Source organism: Cyrtonyx montezumae, unplaced genomic scaffold (assembly GCF_038088225.1).
Source record: "Cyrtonyx montezumae isolate F1298 unplaced genomic scaffold, pur_monq_1.0 scaffold_3, whole genome shotgun sequence".
NCBI lineage: Eukaryota > Metazoa > Chordata > Aves > Galliformes > Odontophoridae > Cyrtonyx > Cyrtonyx montezumae.
Window position 1 is genome coordinate 1,529,313 of NW_027072034.1, and position 18,761 is coordinate 1,548,073.

An 18,761-nucleotide genomic window follows, 5' to 3' on the forward strand; every position below is an offset into this window, starting at 1 on the left:
TTTCAGTTTGGTGATTTTCACTGTTTGTATATTTTTGTAGAGATATTAACACCAGGTGATTCACCTCTGCTCACTTCAGCCATCTAAAACTCTGCTGTCTGTCTTTCTAGGATATGTCTGCCCACCTAAATAAAAGAGAGCCAGGACTGCATTTGAGCTCTGAAGCTGTGCTGAACTGAAGCACTGGCTCTGATCAGGACCACTCCAGAACTGCTCTAGAGGTGGATGGTGGGTGCGACCTAGTCCACGTTGTCTAACTCAGGGTTGCTCATGGGCATTTTTCTCACATCTACCGAGTTATTATCTTAAGCTACACCTATAGTATCAAATAATTTAGTTTTCTAAGCCACTCCCAGGTGCTGGCTGCCTGGTGTTCCCTAAGGGTGAATGTGGATTCACTCCCTGTTCCTCTTCTGTAAAGAACATCCTACAGAACAAAACCATTCACCTGAAGAATCTTTTACATAAGACAGCATGAATGAAACTACTACAGGATTTGTTCCCTTTCTCTGCACCAATATAACGCATAGCCAAGGGCTAGGGACCGTAATGCTGGAGACATAAACAAGCATCTCTCCTCTGCATAAGGCTGTCACAGGGCATGTGATAGAAGAGGACTTCAAGCATATAACAAGTCTGCCGTGTCCCAGTCAAGTGGGTTTACAGCACAGAATGTATATGGAGATTGTTCATTTTGGACATGTCAAATTCATTCAACTTTTTGGCACACGCTGTCTGGACAACCGTGGATAGAAATATGTGAGCCAAATCTTGGAGCATACGAAATTAATGAGATGAAGAGTTGGTGGTACTTCTTCTTGGAAAAGCTAACCCACTGTGACATGTGGAAAGCACAAGCTGGACTGGATGTCAGGATGTCACAGAAAAGGGGATATGGAGCAACACAAGCAAGTTGAAATCTTTGGATGGATCAGATGTTTACTAAAGTGGCAGAAACCAGCTGTGGGAGATGTAGGTGAAGGTTCTTCATCCAGAACTATGGGAGTGGCTCTCAACAGCAAGAAGTTACAACATCTCACTTCATTCCTCTCTAGCAAATACCAGCAAAAAAATCATTCCTGTTTAGGATTTTATCATTTGGACTTCATAACCTCATTTCCTCTCCTTGAATCAGCTTCATGCTCAGCTGTGATATGCTGTAGGAGTACTGAATGCAAAGCATCCTGCTAGACCTCGATAAATATGACAGGATCACAAAACATTATGCTTGGTGTTCTTCCTTATGTCTGTGGCCTGTGGCCACGATGAAAAAAACAAAGGCTCAGATGACAAAGTGACTCGTCAACATGAAAATGCCCAAAATGTACCTTATCCTTTCTGTGCTGGGTGACCTCAATATGAGCAAAACCTGCCCAGGGAGTTCTGTCATATTGACTTAGCTACCAGGAGGTTGGAGTTGAGTGAGAGACTGCATTAAATTTTAACCACTCTTCAAATAACCTTTTTAAAATCAATAATATGGGTCCTGAACCCTTGGCTGTCCATCAGAATTGGGTTTCATCATGGATGCTGCGAAGAAGATGATGTACTTGCTCTTTTTCACTCTATTTATATGGATTCCAGAGAAGCATGCCTTCACACTTCCGAGGTAAATACCTGCTGTGGTTGCCGAGCTCTTAGTGTGTGATGAGTAGGACAGGGAAAATATTGAGGCAAAGCAGTTCCAAGTTGCAAAAGAAAACATTCGGCAAATGCTGACATTTATTTATTGCTCTTGTAATTGGATCTGTGGTTCAATTTAATATATAGACGGTGGAGGAAATGAAATTATTCCAAGTCTTTTTTGCATCCATAAATCCTATGTTTTTAATCATATTAAAACTATTCTTTCCAGTCTAAGTGCAAATCAATTCAGTTCATTCAGTGCTTTTGAATGCCAATAAAGGGCATTTGAAACTTAATGGGAAAAAATAATTTGTTTTGTTTGCCTTAAAACAAGACCTTAAATGAATTACTTCTTGAGGTAGAAAGAGAAACCATTTCAGAAAGTGCTAACAATCTGTTTGCTTTCTAAAGCAGCTTTTATGACTGTTTCTCCAGTTATAAATCATTTTTGAATAACCATTTTGTATTTGTACAGTGTTTCAGAAGCAGCTTATTGTTACCTATCGATAAACTTCCAAAATGCCCTGAAACCAAATAGTTTGTTAAAACATGAGAGTGTATGTCAAAGATGAAGACAGCCAAAGTGCTTTTATTTTCTATACGGGCAGGTGGTTTAAAAACCTGCAATGTCTTAACAGGCAGAACCAAAAAGATAAGTGGTGATACTAAACAAGCTGAGCAACCTATAGGAATTGTGATTAAATACAGTGTGCTCTCAGAACCCAAATACCTACACAAATAACAGCAAAGTAGAACTCGCATCCCTTCTGTGGCTCTGTACCCCAAGTCAGTGGCAGAACTGTGACAGGCAGACACCTCTTGAGATTGTGCCTTAAAAGCAGGATCATTCATCTCTGTTTTGTGTTGCAATAATAGTTTGTTGTGGACTGCTATGGAGGTGGAGGGGTTAAAATAAGAGGGGAGCTTCTAGGTGAATTCAGTGGAGCAGTATTGCTCTGTGGTGCTTGGAGGCTCATTTATTAAACATGTGAATCATACACTGAATTCCTGACCCTTACAGAAGAGTATGGTAATTCCCACTAGAAAGCATGAGGATAGCTCTCTCAGCTCCAGTTATGAAAATGGCTAGAATAGCAAGATTTTAAAGGTGATATATTTTATCTGACTTTTTTACTTTTACTTGACTGCCAGTGCTGGAGGAATTAATGGTCTGGTATTACAGTTTATCTTCACAAGGCTATGATATGATTTTTGCACCTGGACCTCTAAGAAAAGTTCAGAATCACAAAATCACCAAGGTTAGAAAAGACCTCCAAGATCATCCAGTCCAACAGTACACCTACCAACAATATTTCCCCAGTAAACCACGTCCCTTATTACAACATCTGAATGGTTCTTGAATACCTCCAGGGACAGTGCCTCAACCACCTCCCTGGGCAGCCCATTCTGAAACCTGACTACTCTTTCTGAGAAGAAATTTTTCCTAATAACCAACATGAATCTTTTCTGAAGCAGCTTGAAGCCATTCTCTCTCATCCTATTGCTAGTTACACAGGAAAAGAGGCCAACTTCCACCTTGCCACAGCCTCCTTTCAGGCTTTCAGTAGAGAGTGATAAGGTCTCCCTGAGACTGCTCTTCTCCAGACTGAGTAATCCCAGTTCCCTCAGCCACCCCCATAAGATATGTGCTCCAGACCCTTCACAGCTTTATTGCTTGTCTCTGGACATGCTCCAGGGCCTCAATGTCTTTCTTGGAGTGAGGGGCCCAAAGCTGAACACAGTATTCAAGGTGCAGCTGAGTACAGAGGGACAATCACCTCCCTGCTCCTGCTAATGGAGCTTTCTGATACGAAGTCTTTCTTACAAGAAGTCTTGCAAAACAACTCAAAACCCTGGAAATGCACCCAGCTCACTTGTAGGGTAAGGGCAATGCTGGGTGCTATATGAGAGCCAGAAAGGTGGGAGAAGAGAGCCCAAAGGCAGCAACCTGTGCTCCGGGTGGACCAACCACTTAAATGGTTCCATGACTTTTGACTGGCATCACCACAGCGGAAAGTATCTGCAAGAAGCCTGCAAGAGGAGGTTGACAGCTGCATGAGGTGCCCAAACTCCTACTACTGCGCGAGGTGCACAACAGAGGTGCTTGTTTGAAAATGCTGGGAGCCATGAGCACAGGCTGGCACAGTGGGGTCACCAGTGCCAGAGCACATAAGTGTGAGGGAGGACACAGAGAGCGGGGCTAGGCACTTCAAAGGGAAAACTAGCACATATCTCTTGCAAAATAGAAGGAGGACACAAGTGGCATGTGACAAGGTCAGAGAGACCTGGCTGAAAAGATCAGATCCCAGCAGCATTCCTCTAGTGGCCCTATCTGCTGAGAGCCAAAGTAAGGCTTCCAGCTGGAAGCAAAGTAAGTGGGCTGCTCATTTGCAAAGAACAGACTGAAAGACTATCTGGATAAAGCCTGGGTGAGCCAATGTTATGACACTGGGGAGACACGTGCATGCTGAGCCTTTGTTTTCATGGGTTGGTGGGATAAGCAACGCTGACAGCCTTCATAGCTATCAAGAAATGCCATGGACAGGAGTGAGGACACCGAGATGCCTGCAGATAGCTGGCACTGGTTTATGCCTGCTTGGAAGATGGTGGCCAGGACCCCTGGATGTGATTCATCCAACTATAAGGGCTTTCAGCATAATTCTACTATTGAACATGTCGTTGACATATTCCTGTGCAGACAGTGAAATGTACATGTTCACAATACAAACAACTCTGGTTTAGTATAGACATCTAAATTAACTCTGTTTAACCAAAACCTCAGTTACTTTATTAAGGGAATATAATGTATTAAGAGTATAATAGTGTAACAAAGAATAATATATTTAGAGGGCATAATGTCAAACTGAAGCAGAGGAATTGACCAATGACCACAATTGCAATAGCTATTCCCCATGTTAACCATGAGGATCAGAGCACACGCTGAACTTGATCAGCTTGGTTGGTACATTCAAGTCCCACCAAGAAGAGCTATGAGGAACCTTCTGGCTGCCATTTCTCTGCCATGTACCACAGTCATGAGAACTACCTGTGTAACAGACTGTGGGGTATGGGTGCACACCAGTTTCTTCATCATGGTACTCTCTGTTACATCAGGCTATGGCAATTGTAGCACAAAACTGCACACAACATCCCTTTCCCTACCCTGTGAAAAGTCTCTCCCAGACAGAAGAAACAAGGCCCTAAACACAAGGTGTGGTGTGCCCTTGTTTAATGAAATAGGCGACGTGCCACCCCTGCCTATCTCTGATTGCCTTTGGACGCTCTGTCAAATGATGGCTGAGGCAGAAAAAAGGCTGGCATATTGTTGGTTCCGCATGAGAAGCAGCAGTGATTGTGTGGAGCCCAGCTAAAGGTAGAAAAGATGAATCACCTGGTTGCCAGACACTGTCAGGTCTCAGCTTGAAATCAGTCACAACAATGAGTTGTGACATTCGTGTTACGCAGCTTGAAAGTGCTTGCTTTGGGAGCTCTGTCTGCTTTTTTTTCTTTTTTTCAGAACAGTCTTTTCAGACAGGGCTTGTGGCCACATAGGGCTTCCTTTATGCATTGCCACCAGTGCCACGAGACTCAAGGGATGAGAATCATCCAGACCTAAAAATGAAAATAAAGGCCCAACATTACCCTGAGTCTCCTCTTCCTTACCCTGTGCACTTGAATTATTTTGTTTTATTCACATCACAGTGCAATTTTGAACTACATGTCCTGCAGGGAGCTGAATATCAGGGCTGGACTTATCATACAAATTGGTATTTTTCTTACGATAGCTTTCAGATGACAAAGATTTATTTAAAGAGATGACGTACTTCTCCTCCCTCACTTGCAAAGTGAATGCTTACATGTCAACTACTCTGGACTGGCACAGGGATGGAAAGCTCTTCTTTTGATCTGTCCATCCTGTGCACTTATTTCTCTTCTGCCAGCGGTGGTGGAGTCAGGCACAGGGTAGAAGAGAAGGGCCACCTCTCTTTACAGTGTGTCTGGACCACTTTCAAGTAGAATTGGGAATGTAAGTTTCCAGGCAAAGAGTCAGTGGTATAGAGCACCTAGACCATGGGTAACAGGCAGAGGGAGAGAACCTAGATTAGGAAAACTGGAGTAGGAATTACGATGGCACTGCCCTCTTTACATCTACAAAATGTCATGTTGGGCTTCTACAGCAAGCTGGGAGGCCCATGTCTATGCTGAACAATGGTGAAGACTGAAAAACTTAGCTCAGGCTGGTTTTACACTGGTGCTGCTGCATTCCAGTTTAGCAAGGGCTCTGAGCTGCATTGCTGGTGCCAGCTTCCAGAAATGTTGTCAGTCCTGCAGAAGGTGCTGGCTGACAAAATCCTGCACCAAACACTCAGCTCTTGCATATATATAACTGACTGGCAGAGGTAGAAAATGGAATGGGGCACAGCACCTTCACTACTGAAGCTTCTTTGAGTTCATGGCAGACAAGTCAGGGAAGACAAGAAAGACTAAGTCTGCTTCCTTAGCTTTGCTCTATATTCAAGTGCTTGTACTTCACTGAAATGAATTTGTTTTTCAGAGATGAAGTTTTGTGGGCGTTTCCAAAAACAGACAAACAGGCTGAAGACCTTCAGAATTTACTGAATACCACCGAGGTAAATGTTTCCCAGTGTCAATCTGGTATCTCTACCACAAACTGTATTGTTCGCTTCATAACATTATAGCAGTGTGTCATATCAACTCAGATTTCTGCAGTTGATTTTGTGTACTAAGACACTGCAAAATCGGTAAAGCAGAACAATAAAGTAAGTAGAAAACATATTTGCTAGGAGAGTTCAGCACATTAGTTCAATCTTGACCTATGTGACTTGCACGGATTTGAAGACCAAATTGGATTTACAATACAAAATGTTAGTTTTCTTAAAGCAGCATCTTATTCACATTATAAAAGTCTGTTAAGGAATACATTTTTCTTATTTCAATCTTCCACTGAATAAGAGAGTATTTAGCTAAAATGAGGCATCTCTTCCTCTTGAAAAGCATTTCCCCAATCACATCCTCACAGTTTGAAGCCAATAGCCAACACTTTACAACAGAAGGTGCAACGTTTCCCTCAGCCAACATAATTTTCAGGATGACTGAGGATGTGTCTCAGATGATAGAGAGTTTTGACACTGTCTATGCCCCATCTTTCTCTGTTTTTCCTATTTCTTATTCATTCTATATTCGCCCCAGTTACTACCAGTCCTCTGCTGTCTGCCCTAGCATCATACCCTTCAGTTCACACAAACTTTCATACCACTTTGCTCTTTTCCACCTCCACAGGTGAACTCACATATTCACCTCCTTGATTGTAACAAAAGAGAACTCTCCTCCATCTTTTCCTCAGTTCTGTAATTCTCCACTTCCTTATGTACAAGAGCCTCAAGAAACCAAGGAGAGGGAAAAGGAAAGGGAGAGGGAAAAGGAAAGGGGAAGGAAAAGGGTAGGGGAAACACAGTCACAGCACACAGTCCGCATGGGGGAATTTAACCATCCTGATATCTTTTGGAGGGAGAACACAGCAGGGCACCAGCAATCAAAGGGGATCCTGAAATGTGTTGATGATAACTTCCTCTACCAAGTGGTACACAAACCCATGAGAAAAGGTGCTATGATGGACCTTGTTCTCACCAACGAGAAGGGACTAGTGAGTAATATGAAGCTCAAGGGCAGCTTTGGCTGCAGTGATCACAAAATGGTGGAGTTCAAGATCCTTAAAGCACCAAAGAGGGTGGAGAACAAGCATGCTAATCTGGACTTCAGGACAGCAGGCTTTGACCTCTTTTGAGACTGTTTGGCAGGGTGACGTGGGATAAAACCCTGGAGGGAAGAGGGGCTCAAGAAAGCTGGTCAGTATACAAGGACCATCTCCTCCAAGCCCAGAAGCAGTACATTCTGAGAAAGAAGAATGTGGGCAAGAATACCAGGAGTCCTCTGTGGATCAACAAGTTGCTCCTGGACTTGTTTCATCACAAAAAGAAAGTCAACAGGGAGTGGAAGCAGGAATGGGTTACCTGGGAGGACAACAAAGAAGTTGTCCAAGCAGCAAGGGATCAGGTTAGGAAAGCTAAAACCCAGGTATAATTAAATCTAGACAGGGAATTGAAGGGGAACAAGAAGAAATTCTACAGGTATATCAGAGATAAGAGGAAAGTCAGGGAAGATGTGGGCACTCTCTGAAAGGAAACTGGACACCTGGTCACAGGGGATATGAAGAAAGCTGAGGTACTCAATGACTTCTTTGTCTCAGTTGTCACCTGCAAGGGCCCTAGCCACATGGCCCAATTTGCAGAAAGCAAAAGTAAGGACTGGTAGAAGAAAAATCTGCCCACTGTAAGTGAAGATCGGGTTCAAGACTACCAATAGAACATGAACGTGCACAAGTCCATGGGACTTGATGAGATTCATCCACATATTCTGAGGGAAGAGGTGGATGAAATTGCCTAGTCATAATCTATCATATTTGAAAGGTCATGTCACTCTGGTAAAGTCCTCATTGACTGGAAAAGGGGAAACATAACCCTCAACTTCAAGAATGGAAAAAAAAGAAGATCCAGGGAACTACAGGTGAGTCAGTCTCACCTCTGTGCCTGACAAGATCATGGAGCAGATCCTCCTGAAGGCCCTACTAAGGCACATGGGAAATAAAGATCATGTGATTGGTGGTAACCAACATGGCTTCACCAAGGGCCAGTCATGCTTGACAAACCTAGTGGCTTTTTATGATGGAGTTACAGCGCCAGTGAATAAAGGAAGAGCAACTGACATCATCAACCTAGACTTGTGCAAAGCGTTTTGATACTGCCCTGCATGAAATCCTAGTTGACAAATTGAAGAAAATTTGATTTGATGGGTGGACAACTCATTGGGAGGTACAAAAGGTGCCTCCCAACAAATCAGTGATTACAGTATGGCAGAAAAAAAAAAAAAAGAAAAGAAAAAATGAAAAAAGAAAAAAAAATTATCATCTTACACTAAGAATTATCAGGCTAAATGAAGGTGGTATTCCTGCAAAAGGTGGAAAGCAAACATCGAAAACAAAGGAAACATTTTAATCTTAATTCAATTTTAATTTAAAACAGCTCACAGGCTGCATGTAGCTTTCGGCAGAAGACACAGATGCAGGAACACTTGAACAGTCTTTGGTAGCTGCCCCTGGGGCAGTATTGACCTTTGCTGATGATGGTTAAAGAAACCAATCATCATAAGCACTAGGAAAATTTCCCAGTAACTTCCATTCATTGCTCCTCTGCTACCTCAGCTTTGTCAGTCTCAAGTTCCTTAGTCTTCCTCATTCTCAATTCAAAGAATGCCTACATAAATGAGAAACTAAATCTGCAGTGATATATGTGAACATGAATGTCATGCCAGCCCAGGCCACAGGGAAATTGGTGCTGGTGAGCTAAGCATCCCTCTTGATTCTTGGATGCTTTTCCCAAGCAACACTGAGCTATGTGATGCTGCCAATACCCTGCCAATAATGTCTGAGATGGCTCTGGAGTTGATGACACTGAAACTAGCTCAGCCACACATATGGCATGCAGCAGTCATATACCTTGGGCACAATTGTTATACCATTTATTGCTCCAAAATCTTGATTGAAAACATGGAAAAGTTTTCTATATGGATTTGCAGATAGGTTTTGTCAGAAAAAAGATTGAGGTAAACAGCTGACAGCTGAGATAGACCTGAAAACATAGTGGCCCAAGTGGAACATTATATTACTGGTGCAATTGAAAGGAATAAAATAAACCCTGCTGTCTAGTGATTCCAGGCTGCATCTCTTCAAAAACAAGTTCAAGAATGATGGTGACCTTTTTCACATTGTAAATTCACATTGTAAATTCACATTGTAAATTCATGTTCACTGTCACTCCTAGATCTTTTGCTATTATTGCTTCTAAAGTTTCATTCTCTTATTTAATGTTGGCTTCTGATTTTATTATTGTATAAGATTTAATTTTGTCAAGAAGAATCTCATTTTCTTATTTTCTTCCAGTTTCTAATCTCTGTATTGCTGCTTCATCTTGACTTATACTCAAACCCCTTCTGGCATTTATTTCCTCCCTGATCAAAGTAATCAGTGAACACAATAACTACAAAGACTGGTCTAATCTTCATTAATTCTCCAAATACCCTCAGGGAGAATAACTCTCAGCAGACTTGAGAATGTGTAACATAATAACTGGCTAAACATATCTATTATCCTAGAAATGCTATCTCGGTAAAGGTTATGTTCCTGTCTTTGTTCTTGATTTACGAATTTATGTGCAGAAGTCATTATAAAAATTTCTTAAATACACACATTTCATTTCCAGCAGTAGCAGAATGCTATAACTCAAAACACATTAAACTGCTTTCTATACGCAGTCTCTTAAATTGAAAACATATGCTTCGATTATTTTCAAAATACTTACTAAACACTAGTATTTTTTTCTTTCCTTTGTAAAAAAAAATGTTCATGGAAACTTTGCAGGTCATTCTCTGGCAACCTGTTGTGGTTGAAAACATCCAGAAGGATCAAGAAGTCCATTTCTACGTCAATGCATCCAGTACAAACAGCATAAAAGCTAGTTTAAGGCAACTGACCATCGCACACAAGTATGTATTTATTTCTTGTTAATAATGTTTCAGGAAACTTGCTTGGAAACACTTGGAACAGGAGGTTGTGCTTTTTCTTTTGTTTCTCCTTTTTTTTTTCTCAGAGTTTTGATGAGAGATATCCAAGGACTTATTGAAAAACAGACACTCAATGACACAGTCAATCCACGCAGTTCTTCATCGTATTATGAAAACTACCATTCTATGACAGAAGTAAGACACTGTCGTAATCCTCTGTAGATTCATTTAAGGGGTGAAATTTGTCTCAAGGTTAAGACAGAAGACAGGGAAAGGAACTATTAACAGGTAACTAATGATCATTGTACTGCTCATCCACTGAGAACTGGAATTAGTGTGATACTCTTATAAAGGAAGAACAAAGCAACAGACAAAATCTATTATACATGCATTACCTCAAACCACCACTAAAATGCAGTCTACTCAGAAGGAAAATGCAGCAGCAAAGTACCACATACTTAAATTTTTGAAATGTGAAGTGAATAATATGTTAACCAAATAAAAATGAATATAAATTTAAGGGCTATACATACACAGTGTTGTGGCTATGTCTCACTGTTTGTTTCAGGAGTAGCAGCTGGCAGGAGGTCATTGGTCTGAATTGCTAGTTTTTCTTTCCAATCAGCTGGAGAGGCAGGATTTGGAGTGGAGGAATGAATTCAGGTTCAGACTACTTTCAGTACTGAAGGAAGATGACATTGAGAAGGTCCATTTACTACTTGTTCCACTTCATCTTTGCAGATCTATCACTGGATGGAAGAAACAGTGAGAGTCCATTCTGACCTACTTGAGAAAATCTATATTGGATCATCATATGAAAAACGGCCACTTTATGTTTTGAAGGTACAGTTTCGTTTTAGTGAGAAATCTTTCGAGGTACTAATGTAAGAAAGTGATGGGTTTTGGCCAAAACATTTTCTTAAATCTATGCTTAAAAGCATACTTCAACAATGCGTAAATGTTTGTCTTGTTTAGAAGTTGGGTCACAAAGAAATTACCACATCTAGGCCATCGTCCAAAGGCATGAAATATTGGCATGGTGCATAATCTTCCTCTGTTGACTACAAAACCAAAATGATCTGCATAGCTGGTGATCTGATTTCTTGGCAAGAAGGCCTGGTGCTGTCTGTGTATCTATGTCAGAAGCTTGCTGACAGTCTGAATATGGCCTTCTGCACATATGTGAACACACATGAGAGCAGTAAGTTGCCCAGGAGCAATTTAAGCTCTAGCTATAAGACATAGGCTTCTTTTTCCACCTTCATCATCCTTTTCACTCCTACTTTTATGTACTACACTTACAATAGCAACATTTTAATATAGTTTCTCTTTCGTCAGCTTTCTAAAAGACAGGGGAACCCCAAGAGTGCTATATGGATTGACTGTGGTATCCACGCTAGAGAATGGATTTCTCCTGCTTTCTGTCTGTGGTTCATAGGCCATGTGAGTAGATATTGTACCTGATTACCATTTTCAGAGCAAAGAAAAATAACCTGATGCCAATGATCTTCTCTTGCCATTTGTGCTCTAAGCTCTGTAATATCTTCATCCATTTACTTCCACAGCACCAATATGACTTTTATGCCTAAGATGTACATGTAGCAGTGAACGTGTGTATATATGTACGTGTGAGAGAAAGACATATGGATCAAATGTGGAACAGTTCAGATAGATTTTAAGGTATGACTGTTGAAGTACGTGGAACAAATTCACCAGATTTTTACAGTTGTGGAATGGTCAAGGATAGAGCAGGCATGCCAGGAGAAGCAAGTATGTAATAATCTGCTAGGGTTTTGTCCATATCACCACATATATCCAAGGAAAGATCCTGACTGACTCTGGGTCACATAGCACATAATTCAAGTTCATGACTCCTACTGACACTGAATAGTGTCAGTAGTGACTGGAGGGCACCTAGTATGAGCTCAAACTGTCCTACAACCCTTGTTCTTCCCTACATGCATCCCTAGAGTGACAGATACCCCACCTACCTCCTCCAAGCATGGCATAGCTCCACACCAGTATTCACACAGCCATTTCTGCCCGGTACTTGCTGTGATGTGTCCTCTGCAACTACACCTCCTACACCTGCTCCTTCCCCTTTTCTACTTGTATGCATGATTTTTTCTGAATCTTCCTCATTCAGAGAAAGAGGCCACACAAGACACCTTCTTCTGAAGCCATCATCCCTGTTAAGGGACACTGTCACTTTAGAGTATGAACAACTTTTAGCTACATGCATAGCACCTATTCATGATGGGATGACACTACACTGTAGTTTTAGCAAGACCAGCCCTCACTTACAGCCCCAGACCCACAGTCACATCTGATCTTTAGTATCTTTAATATCTACACTGCTCAGGATACTAAACAAAAGTATGCCAAAAGACACCAGATCCATGGCTTGCACCCCAGATCTTAATTTTTGAATCTGAGGCATCTCAACTAGTGATGCAGAACTGACGGCTCATTTCTTTGTATGGTCTAGAAAAAGTCTTCTGAAGTCCTTCCATCCAAGGCAAGATTGCCAAGGTTGCTCACTTATGGTGCTGAAACATTATCTATTGTTATTTTTCATAAAAGCAAAGTTCACAATCAATATAGATCAAATCTGACTGAGGTTTCATCATCGCCAGCACTGTAGCCGGAGTAACAGCAAAGATGAGTTCTTAAAATATGAATCATGGTTCGTCCATGATGGAACTAAATCATGATGATGATAATAATAAGAAGAAATGTCTTCATTTCTGTTCTTAGCCACAACAATAAAACCTCAATGACAATAACATTTTAAATGAGATTGCAGAAGTTAGGGATGGGCAAATTTGAACATACCTTATGAACTGCTCATAATCCCAGCCTTCAAGGATCCCTTACAGAGAAATGTATCTGCCCTTTTCATGCTGCTCCAAATAATTACCAGCTATACTGTCAGTTTGCCAATGACATGTCCCTGCAGCATTTTTCACAATTAACAAGCTGAACATTGAGCTTCTCCATCCCCTTGACCCGATTTACGTTTAAATTCAAATTTTATTTCTACATCACTTCATGAAGTAATATTTTGAAACTTGACATTAATACGCATCTGGACATGCATTAAAATCAGTAGCTCTCTTCTGAAAATACTAGACATTCTTTATAATGTTTCCACTCTTTATCATTTAATTTTGTTGTTACACTGTAGAAAGATTGACATTTCTCATTTGAGCCAGAGAAAGTCCATTGCCTGAGGAAAATTGGGAAGGGTTTAAAATGAAAGAATGTGCTTTAAGTAAGGCACGAAGAATGAAATATATATATATATATGGTAGGGACTTAATTTATTCCAACAGTTTAAAAAAACTCACTTATCTAGATTAAAATTCATCCCTGGGTAGCAGACAACCAACCAGGTTAGGTATTACCAAAGCAAAACCTTCAAAATAGGCTGTGAAGAAAAACTAGCGATGTAGCTTGCTCATTGCATACAAGTGCAATGAACCCATAATGAAGCCAGTGCAAATAATGTTATGTATAGCAGCCACTTGAAATGCTATTTCCTCTTTTTCAGCTTGCTTTATTTTTTGCTACCTTTGTGACATTTTGAGTGGGGATGTTCCTAGCATTTATACAAGCAGCAAAAGCTCAAACCTTCCTATTAATAGGCTCCAACTTTATCTTGAAACTATCTGTTAATAATAAAAGACTACACTGTAAATGATGGGTGTGATAATTGCAATTATTTTACACAGGCCTTCAGGTGCCTTCCTGCACCTGCAGCCAACATTATGAATGTTTTTAATAAGGTCTTTCTGTGTTTTATAGGCAATCCATTTGCGTGAGAGAGATCAGATCATGACAACACTTCTGGAGCACTTTGATTTCTATGTCATGCCCGTGATGAATGTGGATGGCTATGAGTACACCTGGAGCAAACCCTCTGTATGTAGAGATTTTCTGACTGACTGCAACACACTGACATGCTGTTTATGGGAACTATCACTACTGTGTCCAGGGCACAACTTCCATCCTAGAATTGCATGCCCCAAATTCTTAATCTGCACTTGGAATTTCTGCATCTCTGCCCTATTTAAACCACAACAAATCTTGAAACTAAGTGACGTGTGAATCATAGTACCTTTGCAACTTCCAAGCTGCTGGAAATGCGTCTGGAAACAACTGAATCTTATCCTGGGATTTTAAAGCATTCAGATGTCAGGCAAAACCTTTGCAAGGCTGCAAATCCAGCACAACTGAATAGCATGCTGCATCAGAGACCACAGCCAGTAGTTCACTCACTTCTCCTGTGCAATACTTTGGTCCTCTGAGAGTATTTTGTTTTAGATACAAGAAAGTACAACAAAAATATCTGGTCCAGGATTTTGCTTATTGGTTAGAAACTCACCGAGTTAACTCACTGGTTAGAAAATCATTGAGATTTGTTGTCATTTAAATTCATAGATTCTAAATTCAAATTAAAAAGAAAAGTTATTTCACTCTTGATCTTCAACCCAGTTTGGCTCATATTTGGATGGCCCCACATATACATGTTCACATATGCACACATTCCCAACTTTATACATGTTGCTACCACAGTCTACAGAAAGATTAGACTCGGGCGTGTAAACTCATACCTGGCCAAAAAGTGTGACTTCTCCCCTTCTTCTACAGTCTCAATCCATTGAGATGTGACCGATTCTCACTTTACCCAACACTTCTTTTTATCATAAAGCTTCACTGGCAACCAGATTTTCTTCCTTGGTCTCTTATCCTTCCATTGTCATGTGGCCTCTGTAGAAATGCAAGTAGGAAGTTATCACTCTTAGCTAAATGAGATGCTGCCCTTACTTTTCCCAGCTTTATTTGTCTCTTTTCACAGAATCGGCTGTGGAGAAAGAGCCGCTCATCACACAGTAACAGTGGCTGCATTGGAACTGACATGAACAGGAATTTTGATGCAAAATGGTGTGGTATGCCCTCACTTCCTTTCTGTTGTACCCCTGCCTCAGTTTTAGCTTAAAGATTTCCTAATTTTGAAGAAGTTTTTGTAAAAAGAAATCTAAATAACATTTACAAACTGACGAGTGGTTCCTCAACTTGAGATACTCTTTTATAGAATCATAGAGTTGCTAATGCTGGAAGAGACCAGTAAAATCACCTAGTCCAACCATCAACCCATCAACTCGGTTGGTACTTTTCAGACTATGACACAAGCAGTGCAGGTCATGGTGGGAAAGGAGGACAGAGAGACGAGGTGGTTCTTACCATGTCACTCAGAGCTTACATACTGCCCCACCAGTACTGTACAAACTGGGTCACCTCAGACCTTCAGTAATGCATAACCGACCAAGATTTCTTGGCTCTCAGCATTTGTTATCAAGGCTATATCATTTTACTTATCCACAAGGACTTCAGTACATGATAGGTTTTTAATACTCTGCAGAACAGCTATCTTAAAACATAGATCAGCATCTGGGTTCGCTCAATATTGTCACTAACGTCCTGCATGACCTCTAGCAAGCTGATTAAAAACTTCCATGTGGAGACTGCTGAATTTTCTCTGATCTTTAAACTCAAGAGAGGAACAACATTCCTAATGTTTCTACCCACAATTCCTATTTTACCAGAATAAAGTATGTTTTTAACTGCGCAATATCTGAGTGATATCTCAAACTAACAGGTTTGTTAGTCCATTGCTAAACTGGGAATAAAGATGCTTCCTTACCACCTGTGACAAACATTTTTTTCAGACACAAATGTTGACATCTAACAATAAATAATCCTGGCTAATTCCAGGAACCAATTTGGTCTTATTGTATAAATACAAAAAATGATGAAATCTAGTTGTCTTCTTGTTAGCTCCTTCCAGTGCATAGTTTTATTCATTCTTTGACATTTGTTACACCATTTTTTAATTTGATTTGTGTTTCTTCAACTTTCAATCAGCAGTTGGCTTTCCTCCCTGGGATTAAATAATGATCAAATAATTAAACTTAGAATTATGAATCTTGTTCCTGCAGTACTTTTAGATTTCAAGCAGTCATCTCATAACCTTGTGGATTTAAAGAAATAGGGGGCGCTTTCATCTTCTCCTTTAGGACTTTCTATTTAGTCTGTACACTCTTTTGTTACAGGTAGAGGAGCATCTCCCAATGAGTGCTATGAGACATATTGTGGACCTTATCCAGAGTCTGAACCCGAAGTGAAAGCTGTGGCTCGCTTTATCAGAGATCACAAAGATATCATTAAAGCATACATAACAATGCACTCTTACTCCCAGCTGGTACTGTTTCCATATTCTTACACAACGGACAAAAGCAAAGACCATGATGAGCTGGTAAGTCTTCCTGCTTCCTTAAGTTTCACATTTATCTCAGAACTTCTTACCCAGTTTGGTTAGCCTTCTAATGAGGGAGTCACAAAGTTCTGATGATTGAGAATTGGGAAATGAGATTTTTCCTGCTGTTTTGAAGAACTTAGCAGAGGTTTGGGCTGATCTATCAGTGCAAATGTCAGCCAACTACCAACTACTTCTGAAGACTTCTGAAAAATTAAAATATTTATTCCAAATTGTTAACATATCATCAGTCTCTGGTACTTTGAAGCCTATGGAAAACAACAACAACAACAACAAAACAGCAGAGTTAGAGTTTATGAATATCTTGAAAGGACATTTTTGTAAATTCATGATCAAATTGTGTGGTTTGCATCTATATGATCATACACGACTATGCTGCATGGAAGCACTTGGCTGTGTAATTCTGAAAAATACACTCCAAACTCCTGTAAGGGCTGTTTGCTAGGGTTAGTTAGGTAGGATGGAAACACTGTCCTGCATAGGCAGAATTTTAATTTAAAAAAGAGCAGAAATGTTGAAAAGGGGACCAGGAATAAAATTTTCAGGCTTTGGGATTTGTCATATGGCAAGAAAGCACATGCCTGAGGTTCATGTTATTTCATATCTTCCACAAGCCCATACACAGGGACAGAGAGTAAGAGGCTATCAAGATAGAGGGCTGACATTTGTACATGCTGTCAGTGATCCACTTACTGTTGTCTTTTTTAACCAAAAGTACCACCTATGACACTTAACGGATATATATATCTTAAACTTGACCTTTTTGTGGATAAGAGGACCATACAAGCACACAACAAATGCATTGAAAACATCCCATTTTGACAAAGCCCCAGACAGTCCAACACTGTATTTCCATTGGTAACTGCTGCCAGTGTATTCAGGGGGAAGAAAAAAGAAGACATCCCCAAACAACACATATTCTTACACTGTCTTGGTTACTGTTTAATTTACTGAAACAAGCTGTTTCTTGTGCCTACATTAAAAAACTCATTGTGATTGTAAAGCAGAAAGAGATGTGCTAATCCTGGGCATTTAGTCCTCTATGTGGCTTACACACTGAACTTTATCAGTGCAATCATTTGTTGCTGTTTTCATCAATACTAAGTGAATCAACAGTGACTTTAACACCGTGGTGGAAAAGGAAAAATATGAGACAAGTGGGAATAAATACTCAGACAATTATGTGCTACCTAAAGTGAGTGGCAAGATCCCAGGCTTGCTTTTATATACAGTTGGAATGTAATTTTAGCATGGGCTTCTGCTGAAAATTTTAATGACATTCTGTGGGTTCTCTGGAGACTTTTATATGTATATTTAACTAATATGAGATCCACAGTCTAGTGTAAATAAATCCTAACTGAACATATATTATCACAAAGCTATAAAGCTAATAATGCTTTGTTAATTTCAGGAAAGTCTGGCAAAGAAAGCAGCTAATGCTATAAGGAGAACAACAAAGAAAATTTATAAACTTGGTCCTGGAGCACAAACAATTTGTAAGTATGATATTTTTATTACAACAGTAAACATGATAGCATGTCCTTGTTAGCATCAGGAGAACAGAAAATTGAAGTTCTGTTTTCAGGCAATTTATCTTTTTTTCCCCTTCATTACACAGATTTAGCTCCTGGAGGTTCAGATGACTGGGCTTATGATCTTGGCATTAAATATTCTTTTACCTTTGAGCTTCGGGACACAGGAACTTATGGATTTTTGCTTCCTTCTGCACAAATTAGACCAACTTGCATAGAAGCACTTTCTGCTGTCAAAGCGATTGCTCAGCATGTTCTTCAAAATTTGTAACACTGAATATAATTTATTCCAGCATGACTATATTTAGGTAGCTCAAATAAAAAATACTGCTGCTTTACTACATTTATTTTATACACATAAAAAGAAAGGATAACAACACCCCTTACACTTCATTTTAGAATACTTCAAACTTTCCCAGCTGTACTTAAATACCTATGTTTACAGCACTAGATCAGTGCAGCTCCTATAAGGACAACAAAACAGAAAATAGAGTGCTATAAATAAAATCTCTTGTGCAAGTCTGTTACAATCCCATTAAAAAAGGCACTCAGAGCTTATAAGGTATCAATTAAAAAGTTATTTGTTACATCTAACACTATAAAGGGAAAATAGTACAGATAGTTTT

At 40.1% G+C, this 18,761-nt stretch overlaps 1 protein-coding gene across 1 annotated transcript; it reads left to right on the plus strand.

Annotated features, from left to right (window-relative positions):
* The first annotated feature begins 1,522 nt into the window (after positions 1-1,522).
* CPB2 (carboxypeptidase B2) lies at positions 1,523-18,460 on the plus strand. Its single transcript, XM_065743945.1, has 11 exons — positions 1,523-1,609; positions 6,182-6,257; positions 10,121-10,245; positions 10,350-10,458; positions 11,005-11,106; positions 11,602-11,706; positions 14,071-14,187; positions 15,125-15,215; positions 16,380-16,582; positions 18,015-18,099; positions 18,222-18,460. The coding sequence occupies exons 1-11, from the start codon at positions 1,524-1,526 to the stop codon at positions 18,404-18,406; spliced, it is 1,284 nt and encodes a 427-aa protein (XP_065600017.1). The 5' UTR covers position 1,523; the 3' UTR covers positions 18,407-18,460.
* Positions 18,461-18,761: the final 301 nt, after the last annotated feature.